General features: G+C 47.3%; 1 protein-coding gene across 2 annotated transcripts in view; it reads left to right on the forward strand.

Moving 5' to 3' along the window:
* Positions 1 to 1,734: 1,734 nt before the first annotated feature.
* GABRR2 (gamma-aminobutyric acid type A receptor subunit rho2) overlaps positions 1,735 to 12,980 on the forward strand; it is a 41,073-nt gene continuing 29,827 nt past the window's right edge. The window contains exons 1-2 of one of the 2 annotated variants that reach the window (XM_058566645.1): positions 1,735 to 1,878; positions 8,388 to 8,494. In XM_058566645.1, coding sequence (XP_058422628.1) covers positions 1,766 to 1,878; positions 8,388 to 8,494 — 220 coding nt within the window. In that variant the 5' untranslated portion in view covers positions 1,735 to 1,765. Of the gene's footprint in view, positions 1,879 to 8,387; positions 8,495 to 12,980 lie in introns of those variants that run through there. The other variant, XM_058566644.1, reaches the window with a different exon arrangement.

Raw genomic sequence — 12,980 nt, forward strand, 5'->3', positions numbered from 1 at the left:
CTGAAGTTAGGAACAATGCTGTGGTTGCCAGGTCCAGTAACCTGTTTTCTGCCCTTGCTTCTTCACAGCACTACCCTCCTTCCTGAAACTCGCCTTTGGTTTTCATAGTCAACCTCTTTGTTAGTTCTTCTATGCTTTTGTTCTGGCTGCCCATCCATGCTTTAAGAGTATAGATTCTCCAAGATTCAGCGCTTGGACTTGGACTTCTTCTATTTCCCTGGAAGGTCTCCCCCTTTCCTGTGGTTAAACTACCACCATATACTGATGCCCCCAAACCTATTTCTCTAATCTAGACCTTTCTCTTGAACTCCAAGCTCATAGTCCAGCTGCCTATTGGGCATCTGGAACTCCCATGGCACCTCAAACTCCACATGTCAAAATTTATCTCATCTCTCACAAACTTGTCCGCCTCTAGTGTACATCAGTTAATGGTGGTACCATCCACCAGACCTACCTCCAAACCTGAATCCTAGGTATCATTGTTGACTTCTCTTACCTCCTACTCTATTCAGTCACCAAATGCATTCTACTTCAGTAATAACTTGACCGTCTCATTCGTCTGTCTTCTCTCCTCTTCCCCTTCCTTCTTCCCTTCCCTTAGGGCAGGACCTCATCCTCTTATTATTATAACTTCCCTGATCCAACTGATCCCAGCTAGGAATTCCTTAAAAAATAAAGGGGATAGTGTCATTCCAGTTTGCTTAAATGGATCAAAAGAGCTTTTGATTCTTTCTTACATAATAAAACCCCAATTGTGCTTCACTTCCGGCTGTTTCTCCTGACCTCCATCCTCATCTCCCTATGTCTCTACCACACTAAACTCCTCTCCATTCCCAGGACACAGCAGGCAAGCAATAAGTAGTTTTTAAACATTTTACTCTGTTCAGTAGATTAAATATAACCACATGTATCTTTACACTTCTGATGTTCATAATGCCATATCCCAGTATAGGAATCAAACATAATTTATGATGTTTGACATTATACATTTTAGGATGAAAGACCAAAATTAATCTAATGCTCATAATAGGAAGAAGAGCCTACATAATCATGAATTCTTCTTTGGTTTTGTGCTTTCTTTCAAAATCAAAATGTATTTTATGCTTTGATAGGGTGTGTTTTCATTGAAAAAAAAAATTGATGTGTGTTTGGGGGCAAAGCAAGCACCCTTGGCCGTAGGTTAATAAGCACAATATCTTAGATCAAGAAATAAAGCAACCCTGTGAAAACAGGTCATTTGTGTGTTTACTTAGCATTTCCTGAGCACATTCGTGTCCTCGTCTCCATATCCACCAAGTCTTCTCTGCAAATCCACTCAGGATCCACGCTGAGTCCCTGGTGGATGTGACAGACTGATTTTATGCAGCCAGAGAAACGGATTAATGATCTCAGCAAAAAGCTGGCATGTTCAAGAGATTTAATTTTTTTTTTTTTTTTATATAACAGTTTTAGCCAAAGCTGTTCTAGGATTCAGTGGAAGCAGTGTTTCACAGGACAAACTTCTTGACTAATGGCCAATCCCTAAGCAGCAGGGAGAGCAAAGCCTTGGTGTTTGTGTCACGGCCCGGGGGATTGTGGGTGGGGTGGGACAAACATCATTATCAAATATTAAATCGAGAATATCAGCCTGGCCAGCTATGCCCTCGCAGCCCCTCCGAGCAGCCCCCTCACAAGGCAGCAGACTGCATCAATGGTTAAGCCCGGGGGCATTTGCTCTGCTGCAGGTTACTGGAAAGCAGTTTGTGGCATCATAGACGATCACAGAATGCCTTATTTTACAAGACTCATTTTGTTCTTGTGTTGCCTGATGGCTCTTGTGGAGAGCAGAAAGCTCAAGAAGAGGAGATGGACAGGGCAGCTGGAAATGCCCAAGCCAAGGTAAAGTCGTGGGCGGGAGGAAAGGGAGGTCACCCGCAGCAGCAGCAGCAGCGACGCACAGTGGGACAGCTCCCGGGAGGTTCTATCGTCCTATTGGAATCCGTTGCCCATCCCTCAGTAGCTAGAGCCTCCACCTCACTGACAACAGCCTCTCACTGGGCACAAACACTCTTCGTGTCACAAGCAGTGAGAGAGGGAAGCTAGACTGGGTTGAGCCTTTCGTTCTGATGTCTGTGTTGGTCCAAAGCATTTTGATTTAAGGCAGATGGTTGAAGACTTGGTGGATAAAACATCTCAGACTGTGCTGCTTTGCATCTCGGGATTACATCCTATAGGGACCATCAATGGCCTGCTAAGTCGTTACACTCCAGTATTTTGGGGGAAACTGTATATAGGAATTTAGCCTGAACTATTAAGAAAAAATGTAACTGGGAGTTGTCTTCTTTAAGTGATTTGATTGGAAACAGCTTTATAATGGTATTGGGTTTCATTTTACTGTTTTGAATCTTAGGAAAGGTGTTTGAAATTTGCTAGGTTATCAGAAATATATGTGTGGACAACAGTGAATGCCATTTCATGATGTAATGGGAACATTTCCCAGAAATCCTGGTTAGGCCCAGAATTTGCATTCAAAATCATTACATTACAAATCGAAGTTCCTTAATGAGTTAGTTTTGAACTGATGTACAAAGTATGATACTCCTGGCACGATGTAGACATAAGGACTGTTTGACGTGAAGAAAAGAGCAAGCAGTTAAGATATAAACACCATGTGTGAAAGGTTACACATCTGTTTTCCATTCTACTAAGGATGGCGTGAACTAGTGATTATGAATATAAGCTAATATCTCTAAGCACATTTTCTAGGTCAGTGGTCTCCATTTTTCATCCTGTGTTGCTATCAGTGACAATTTTTTGAAACTGTACCTCCAATATACGTATATTTACTTACAAATTACATATACGTGAGATTATAAATATGTATATTAAATCAAAGCTTGAATGCTCCCTTATTTTTAGATGAAAACTATAAATAAGAGTCACAATCTCTACTTCCTGCATCCCAGGGGACCATCTTGAGCACCCCAAGGGAGTGCCCCTGCTTTGGAAACTGCTGCTCTGGGAGACGTAAATACTCTGTAGGGCCTAATCCTAGTCAGTCAGAAAGCAAACAGATAAAAGTCATCCTGCATGATGGGAAAGAGGCTCTGCTCTGGAAGACTCAGCCTGGTTGTATTGCCAGAATCACAGGCTGTTGAACCGGCAGGGACCTCAGCGATCATCCAGTCCAGCAATTCCCCTGAGCTGTAATTGTGTGAAATGTGAATGAGTGTTGTGTGAAAAGGAGGTTCCAGGGTCAGAGAAGCTTGGTAAGCCCTGTTTTAGACCATTTTGAACAGATGTCTTTACAGCAGAATTTCCAGAACCTTTATTATGCAAATAGACATTGTGGGTCTTGAAGAGGGGGATAAATTATGCAGTGTTTCTGAAACAAACGCATACTTTTTTGAACTATCTTGTGGGAGTCATATTCCACAGAGCACACATAGGAAACAGTCTGTTTTGCAGATGCTGAAATGTCGGCTCAAAGGCATGAGTAATTCACACAGCTTGCTGGTGGCCAGCTGGGACTAGCACGTAGGTTCCTGATTTACTCACCGTGGGGGAAAAGCATTGTCTGAAACTGTCTATTCCCTAAGAAGGGTGTTGAGGTTCAGCACGAGTCCCTCAAAAGTCCTTGGGGATCCCACTCGGCAGCCTGGGCTGTCACAGCATCTCTGTCACTCCTCAGAAGACCCAGTCTCATCCCCAGACGCCTGCGTGATTGAATCTGACCCTTAGGAGTGAGGAGAATGTCTTTCTTTCTTTCTTTCTTTTTTTTGGTGAGGAAGATCAGCCCTGAGCTAACATCTGCCAATCCTCCTCTTTCTGCTGAGGAAGACTGGCTCTGGGCTAACATCCATGCCCATCTTCCTCTACTTTATATGGGACGCCGCCACAGCATGGCCTGACAAGCGGTGCGTTGGTGCACGCCTGGGATCCTAACCCGGGCCACCAGCAGCGGAGCGTGTGCACTTAACCACTATGCCACTGGGCCAGGCCCAAGGAGAATTTCTTGAAATCCATCCCCTGAGGTGTTAAAGTGGATGAAAAGATGAAAATACACATTTAAAGAATATAAAATAATTATTGAGCAGAGGCTGAGAAAAAGGATAGAGAAAATGTTGCATCAGGGAACATGGTTCTAGACCTTTCTGCATCTACCAGGGCATCTGCCTGGTCAGAGAGTCATAGAACTATGTTGGTCTGTGAAGAATTTTAGCCACGCACCTGACTAAAAAATTACTTTCATTATTGACATGCAAGAGTTAAGCTACACGAATAAATAGGAAGAAAATGACCTGACCCTTTCTCATTACAGTCTTAGAGCTCCTCATCTCTGTAGGGTGGCTCCTTTTCTTAGAAGTTCTGTTCACACACGCACACACACACACTCGGTCATACACACACACCATATACCACACATAGGGTTTCACACAGTCACACACACAGAATGCACATAGTCACACTCATATACCACACACGCCACAGCCACACACGCACATATACCATGTATGGTCACACTCACACTAACAGTCACATACATGCACACTCACACACTCACACACACTGTTAGAACCTCTTCTAACCTGTAAACTTCCCCTGCCTCACTCTGGCCAAGGCAACCTCATAAAATAATTATCCTGCCCAGCACCTTTTTCAAAAACTGTTTCCGGTTTCTGATCCTACGTGTCACTATTTATTGAGTCACTGCTGAGTGAGCGTGTTTTCTCTTAGCTGTTTGTTTTGTTCTGTTCTTCCTGTCTCTCAGCCTCTCAGCTTTATTCCAACTCCTCCCACCCTGCCGCCTAAGTGGCCTCCTGACCACACAACTGCTTTCCAGCCAAGGGAGGCCCTTCTGAAAATCTGAAAATGAAGCAAGCTCTGGGCTCCGCCCTGGATAACACCCTCCTGATCCCGGAGCCCGGCCCCTCTCACGTCTCCTTTCCCATTTGCTGCCCCCTTGGTGCCACTTGCCCTTGGCCGTCCAGTTGTGCTGGACCCAGGAGCAGCTTCGCTCTCCTGCCAGCCAGTGACCGTCATCCTCCCAAGAGGGTCTGGGGAAGGAAGTGGGTGGGGAAGTCAGAGAAACCAGGTTCAGGCCTGGCCATGTGGGCATGACGCCGTGTTTCCTGATCTTTCTGAACCTCGTTTCTTCAACCGAAAAGGGGAGTAGTGACACCTTCCTACTGGGATGATGCAGTGACCACAGCTCGGGGCCTGTGCAGAGAGGGGGTGATTCATGAAAGCGCGGTCATTATGATTGCTGCCAAATAAACCTCAATACGATGGCACTAGCCTTGCTTCTCAAAGGCACTGTGAACACATTTTTCTTCTTCTCTAACCCTCCCCAACGGCCGGGTTTGAGGTCCTGTGAAGGTTCTGGCTGCCCCGCAGAGGGGCTGGGACTCTGGATATGGTCTCTGGGGTCTGAGGGCCGAGGCATCAGGCGGTGCCCAGCAATTTCCTCTGGAAGGACAAATCGAGGGCATCGGGCTCCCACAAATAGCCCAAGGCTTGGGATATTAGTGGCCAGAGTTATCGAATAACTGGTCCCTGGAAAAAAAATTCTGGGCTCTCATTAATGGCACTGAGATTTCAATCTCCTGTCTTGCAGGAGTGCTGGCACTCAGTACTTCCGCTTGCCAATCCTCCCCTCTGAACTGTGCCGACCAGGAGGGATTTGCTCCCCGGAGGCAGAGGGCAGTGAGCTGGCTGCACTCACAGTTTAACATCTGTGATCTGCTAAGCCCTTAGGCTGAACTCTTCCTCCACGTTCCCGGGTGTCTTTGCTGGGGTGACTGAACACAGCCCTGGAGCAGTCACTGCGCAGAGCACCAGGCCTGGCCCCTCTCAGCTTCTCCAGCGGGGCTTGGGGAAGAAACGGGAGAGAGTGGAGTATCCTGGGCAGCCCCGACAGTGACCACACACAGTCAAGGGAACTGGACTTAGGTCGCATACTCCAGCTAAAGAGGAGGAAGAAGTCTCACTGGACTTTCCTCCTGGAGCGTGCAGCTACAACGGCTTGTCTAAAAGCAAATCTGATCACGGCTTGTTCCTCCCACTGCCTAACACCCTTCGCTGTTAGATAAAGAAAGACAGAATTCTTACCATGATCTTCAAGGCTCTGCCTGGCCTTGCCCCTGCTTGTCCCTGCAGCCTCAATCTGTCCATTTCAGCTGCACCCCTTCCCACTCTTCCCTGCTTTCATCTAATGCCCACTCACCCTTCAGTGAGACCACCTCAAACTCAGCATGTCCCAAACCAAACTATGGATGTGTTGACTTTAAATGCCTGTAGGATACCCAACTGGGGATAATCAGTTAGACAATCAGATATAAAGGTGTAGAGCAGGAGGTATGGATTTAGGAATCATCACCATGTTAATGACAATTGAAGCCACTGTCATGGGCGAGCCTGCCAAAGAGGGTGTAGAGAGAGAGGAGGAGGCAGCTGGGACAGGGCCCTGGGGACACTGGCATTTAAGGGATGGGTCGAGGACGAGGGGGAGGCTGCGATGAAGACTGAGAAGGAGCTGTCTGAGAGGCAGAGGGAAATGAGTGCCCTGTCCCGAAAGACAAGGTTTCTAGCAGAAGCGTGGTCCTCCCTGTTGTGGAGAAGCTGGCTCTCAGCAAGAGCACCTGCTGTCCCCGGATCAGGCACATGTGGGGCCAGCAGTGCTTGGCAGTGAGGAAGTGGCAGCAGTGTGTGGAACCCAGCTCTTTGGGAGAATTATTTATTTGTTGGGAATGGGAGGAAATTTTTTTTAAAAGGAAATATTCAAACAAGAATGTAACTACCACATCTGTACTGCTGTCATTTTTCAATAAATTTTGTGTGAGGAGGACGTGGGGTCCAGACAGATTTTCTGCTTAGTTTTGGTTCAAGGTGGGAGGGACTTGAATTGAGTTTGAACGCTGATGAGAATGAGCAGTGAAAATGGGAGACGCCAAGGATGCCAGGGTGAGGAGCAGGCAGGCCAACCTTTAGATCAGCACTGAGTAATAAAACTTTCTGTTATTGTGGAAATGTTATGTATCTGCACTGTCCAATACAGTAGCCACCAGCCACATGTGGCTATTAAGCACAGAAGTATGGCTAGTAGAACTGAGGAACTGAATATTAACTTTAATTTTAACCAACTTAAACAGCCACATGTGGCTGGTGGCTACTTTAGTGGCCAGCTTTAGACCTCCATCCGATGATATCATCTGGGCAGAGGTGGTAGAGAATGAAAGTTAAGAAGGATTTCCTAGGAAGATGTCTCAAAGAACAGGACCTCAAGAGAGGAAACATGTCACTTCCTTCTTACAGAGTTTAAACAGGAAATATGCTTATTTCTCTAAAAAAAAAAGTGCGTGAAGTATGACAAGACCACTGAAAGTGAAATAGGGGTATGTATAAATGAACAACAAACACTTAAAATCTCTTCATTTACTTCTAAAAGCCTTCAACAGCCTACACATAACAGAAATTATAGGGGGCCAGCCCGGTAGTATAGTGGTTAAGTTCATGCGCTCCGCTGCGGTGGCCCAGCATTCACTGGTTCAGATCCTGGACACAGACCTACACCACTCGTCAGCCAGGCAGAGGTGGGGTCCCACGTACAAAATAGAGGAAGATTGGCACAGTTGTTAGCTCAGAGACAACCTTCCTCAAGAAAAAAGAGGAAGAAAGGCAACAGATGTTAGCTCAGGACCAATCTTCCTCACCAAAAAAAAAAAAGAGAGAAAGAAAGAAATTATAGTAACACTGACTTCTTATAAGTTTATTTTTTTCTGTCAAGAATTAGATCTCACACCCTGTCAGACCCAAATGTCCAAAGGACCTGCCCTTCTTCCTTCTTTCCTTTCTCCCTCCCTTCTTTCTTCCTCTTTCTTCCCTTCTTCCTTTCTCTCTCCCTTTTTCCTTCCCTTCCCTTCCTTCCTTCCTTCCTTTCTTCCTTCCTTCCTTCTTTCCTTCCTTCCTTTCTTCCTTCCTTCTTCCTTCCTTCCTTCCCCTCCTCCCTCTCCTTCTCACAAAACCAATATTTTACAATATAAGAGAAATATTTAAAAAGAAAAAATATCGTAATCTTCCACCATCCAACCCAGCCATTGTCATCCAATCATAACTTTTGGCAAGACAGTTAAGAGCTTGCCAAAGAAAAATGCTGGCCTACCTGGGAGGGATCTACTTAGGAAGACTCTGGAAGGGCCTGGTCCTCAGGTCAGCCTGCCTGTGAGGGCCTGGGGTGGTGGTGGTGGGGAGAATCCATCGGCTCTTGATCTACCCTCGATGGAGAAGGAGACGGCAAGATGGAGAAAAGGTGCCTCACGGGTAGATCCTGCAGGGAGTAACCTCCCCAAATCACCTCACGCGAGGCCTTGATGCCCCGATGGAAAAACGTGTCTTACTTGTCTTTGCAGTCACCTGTATAAGAAGAACCTCGATGTGACCAAAATCCGAACAGGAAAACCTCAGCCGCTTCTCAGAGTGGACGACCATGATTTCACCATGAGGCCCGCCTTTGGAGGTAGGACTGTGTCCTCCCCTCAGCTGGTGGGGCCTTGTCCCCAGGGCTGCCTGCTGCCGCTCTGTCCGGTCCTCTTAGGCACAGCCCTCCCTCGGGGCCCTGATTTTCCCCGCTCACAGTCAGGAAAGCCCAACTCACTTCCAGAGTCACTATTTTCCAAAGGAGGGAAGAGCTGGAAGGAAGTGAGTGGAGAGGGCTATTGACTGCAGAGGAGTCAACAGTGACTAAGCTGTTTACTTTCAGAAAGGATCTGCCCTGTTGCTGCCAGCTTTCTTTTCCCAAACACATAAGAGTGGGTGGGGAGAGTCTGGACACAAAATGGCTCCCTGCCTTGGCCACCTAGTGCTTCCTAGCTGGGAATTTTGGGTTTTGAGAGGGCCACCTGCTTTCCAATGCATCAACCACAATTGAACCTACTACAAAGCCCTCTTGCACACTTGTTCCCAAAGAAGTTTCTCTGCTTTGGAGTCATGGAGGGGTGGCGTGGCTGGTGACTGTCCCTTCCAGGAACTGGAGAAATGCCACAGGAAGGCCCGGAAAGGAGCCACTGTCTGCTGGGACCAGGCAGGGAGTGGGGTGAGCATAACAGCATGCATGAGATACAGGGCCAACGCCCCCCTTGTGCATATGGGGAAACTGAGGCCCGGAGCATTGTAGCCAATGGGCCCCGGCCTCCACTTCCCCTTTATCTCCACTCTGGATCTCTCTTAGGGCCCAGCATCTTCCTGGGGCGGCAGGAAGGAGTAGGGGTGACCTGCAGGCAGGTCTCTGACACTCTCTGAGCCTCTGTTTGCTGGTCTGTAAAATGGAGAGAGTAATCCCTCCGTCTGAGGTTGTTGTCAGGATTAAACGAGATAATATATGTAAAGCCCCGGCACATACGGGCTCATGTCCCCTGCGAAAACCCAGCTGTCAGGCCTTCTCCTTGTGTGACTATTAAGGGATTAAGACATTAATTTATTCCAGAGGCCTTTGCATTTTAAAAGGCCTCAAAGCCTCCCACTCAATTCCTGAGCTCTGACATCTGCCAGCAGGAGGAGAAGAGTGGGCGGCAGATTACAGCCCGGGCCTCTTCCTCCTGCCCAGGAATGATGCTCACCACCGGCTCAGGTCAGGAGCCCCATCTCTCTGGGAGTTCCCGTTCCCTCAGGGGCTCGCCCCGGGTAATTCTGCCAACGAATTTTATGAAAATGAAGTTTTCCTCGATAAGCAGCTCTGAAATAGCTGTATCTGCTCCAGGAGGTCCCTGCGAGACGTCCCCATAAGCAGAAGGTCCACCTTGCCTTTCCTGTAGAATGTCAGTTAAGACACAGAGGGTCCGCGAAGCGGCTAGAACAACAATAAACCGTAGTATTAGTGACAACCATCACTTATAGCGACTACTCTGTGCCAGGCAGCTTTCTAATCAAGATAATTACATACATGATCTTACTTTAGTCCCCACAACAACTCCGTGAAATAGATACTATTATCATCTCCAGATGGGAAAACTGAGGCACAGAGCAGTGATGTGACTGGCCCAGCTCACACTGCTGCTGAGGTTAGGGCCTCCCTCCTAGCTGGGTCTTTCTTATCCCCTCTACCTGTACATCCCTCATGCAGGGTCCACGTATCATTTAGGCAAAGTAGGCATAGTGTCTAGAGCCCACAATACTCTTAGGGGCCTCTGAAAATGTTTTAATTTACTTTAAAATCAGAAAAAAAAGAAATTTTAGGTCTAAGAAAAAAATTTTTTTAAATATACTATTAATATATTCATCTTTATACCAATACTGTTGTAAAGTGCGCTTTTTAATATTTTTTATGGTTGAGGGGGCCATGAAGGCAAAAGCGCCCAGGCCCTCAAAAATCGTAACGTGGCCCTGCCTCAGTGCACAGCTGTGTGGGGCAGGTGTGTGTGCCTGGGTGCGGGTGACGTTCTGAACAACGCGTCGTAACTTTCTAACAGAGGCTGTTGTTGCCGACAGGAGCCTGAGCAATCACCAGTTTACAGAAGAGCCTGGGGTCCGGGGGGTGAAGTGTTGGTCGCAGAACAGCTGGGCGGCTTTCTGCGATGTCAGCTGCAAAACTGAAAACCTCATAAAAACGCCCCCTCCTCTGGGAGAAAGCCGGGAAAGCCAGGAGCTAGCTCTCAGGACTGGCAGGTGAAGTCCTGCCACATTCCTAGAAAACCTGGGTCTGAGCAGAACCATCCAACAGGCTGAAGCCCGGTCAGGGTGCTCCTTCCTCAAGCCATGTTCGAGGAGCAAATTGGACTTCCTGTACCCTGATCTGGGCCTGTCAGTGGGGTCCCCCAGTGTGGAGGGTCAGGACAGTCCCCTGCCCCTGCCTGCGTAGGCTTCTGAGGCTGGGGGAGGCCCTGACTTTGGGGAAAGCTGCAGGGGAAGGAGGTGTCACCTCCAGCAGATGAGATCAGACCTGAGGCTCTTACACGTCAGCTGTCAAGATCTCAGTCACCAAAGCATCAGGTGGGGTCTGCTCCTCCTTCCTTCCAACTCCCTTCCCCAGGACAGTGGTCCTCTGGGCACCTTTTATCCCCTGCAGGGCTTCCCTGGATCTCCAGATGTCACTTGGATGAAATAGGGGAGAAGGGAGCATATAGTGAGATGCCAGGGCTCTACACTCCCACGAGCCCATAAATAAGAAGGTTTGTGACTCCCGGAGATCCGGCCAAGCAGGTGGGATCGGGCCATCCCCAGAGGGACTTCTCACAGCCTGTGGTTCCAATGACTGTTATTATCTACAATCCCTGGGAGCATCTGGAGAGGGTTTAGAGCCAAGAAGCCTTCCCGGCAGGTGCTCCCAAGGGTCTCCATTCCACCAGTAGCTCATTCCTGGGCAGGGAGCACTGGCCAGAGAGCAGGTGGGTCTCTGAGGAAGGAGGCTGGCAGACGGCACATAGGTGACTCTGTGAGTAACAGAAGTTGCTTCCTCGGGGGCTGCCCTCTGCCAGACCCTGGGTAAGAAGCAGGGCCTGGGCCCAACCTGCCCTAATGCCCGCCCAGTCTAACACCCTGTCCCCTTAGCACCCACGCACACTAAGGAGGTCATGTGAACAAAGCTGTCCGTGGATAGTTGTAGGTTATATCTTCTCATTCCCATCTTCTCTTCCAGTTTTATTCTCTAAGAGGAACTTCCTTGTGGATTGATATTTAAAAGCAACTAATAGAGAAGAATTTGTCTAAGACTAGATACCCCTTGGATGACCTTTTCAGTCTGGAAAGAGAAAAGATTAAAAATCTAGCAGCTTCCTAATAATCCCAGGGATCAGTTGAAACAAAAATACCTTGTCTAAGCTCCAGCTACCTCCCAGCTGCCTGATTCGGTGGTGTGTCCTGGTTAGAGGAATCTCCAGAGACCTGGGGTTTCTCCTCTGTTTGTTAGGAGAAATATTGCAATGCTGATTTTTTTTAAATTTAAATTTTTAAAAATGTGGTAAAAAGACATAAAATTGATCATTTTAACCATTTTTAAGTGTACAGTTCAGTGTCATTAAGCACATTCGCCTTCTTGTGCAGCCATCACCACCATCCATGTCCAGAACTTTTTCATCTTCCCAAACTGAAATTCTGTGCCCATTAAACAATAACTTCCACTCCCCCTCCCCCCAATCCCTGGCAACCACCATTCTACCTTCTGGCTCTATGAATTGACTACTCTAAGTGCCTTATCTAAGTGGAATCACACAGTTTTTGACTGGCTTTTGTTACTGGCTTATTCACTTTGCATAATGCCTTCAAGGTTCATCCCTGTTGTAGCATGTGATAGGATTGTCTTTGTAAGGCCAAATAACATTCCATTGTATGAATATATCACGTTTTGTTTATCCATTCATCTGGTAATGGACATTTGGGTTGTTTCTACCTTTTTGCTATAGTGAATAGTGCTGCCATGAACATGTCTGTGCAAATGTCTGTTCAAGACCTTGCTTTCAATTCTTTTGGGTATATGCCCAGAAGTGGAATTGCTGGATCATATGGTAGTTATGTGTTTAATTTTTTTGAGGAACTACCTCACTTCTACAGCAGCTGCGCCATTTTACATTCCCACCAGTGCAATGCCGATTTTTAGTTCAAATTGTATAGACGGGAGGACAAGGAAGGCTGTAGTGTCATCATGGATTCTTTTGAATTATATCCAAGGAGTTTGTCAGGATGGTTAGGAAGAATGGTGGCAACGAAGTAGGTTAGGTTCTCCAACAAAAATATTTGCGTTCATAAGACAAATATAAATATATTTTTTTGAGCTGTTATTACATGTCAGTCAGAGTCCATGGGACTTGGGGACCCAGTGGTGAGCAAGACAGTGAGACGGTCCTTGGAGTTTTCTGCTCTAGTAGGGGAGACCAGTGTTAATGAAATCCTCACATCTGTCAGGTTGTGAGAGCTGCTGGGAGGGAAAGCCAGGAACCATGGGGTGGGCACAGCAGGTCATGGGCACCAGGGAACGGCTGCCCCGAGGAGCCAGGGAGGAGGAACAGTGAGGA

The sequence above is a fragment of the Diceros bicornis genome, chromosome 23 (assembly GCF_020826845.1).
Source record: "Diceros bicornis minor isolate mBicDic1 chromosome 23, mDicBic1.mat.cur, whole genome shotgun sequence".
Lineage (NCBI taxonomy): Eukaryota > Metazoa > Chordata > Mammalia > Perissodactyla > Rhinocerotidae > Diceros > Diceros bicornis.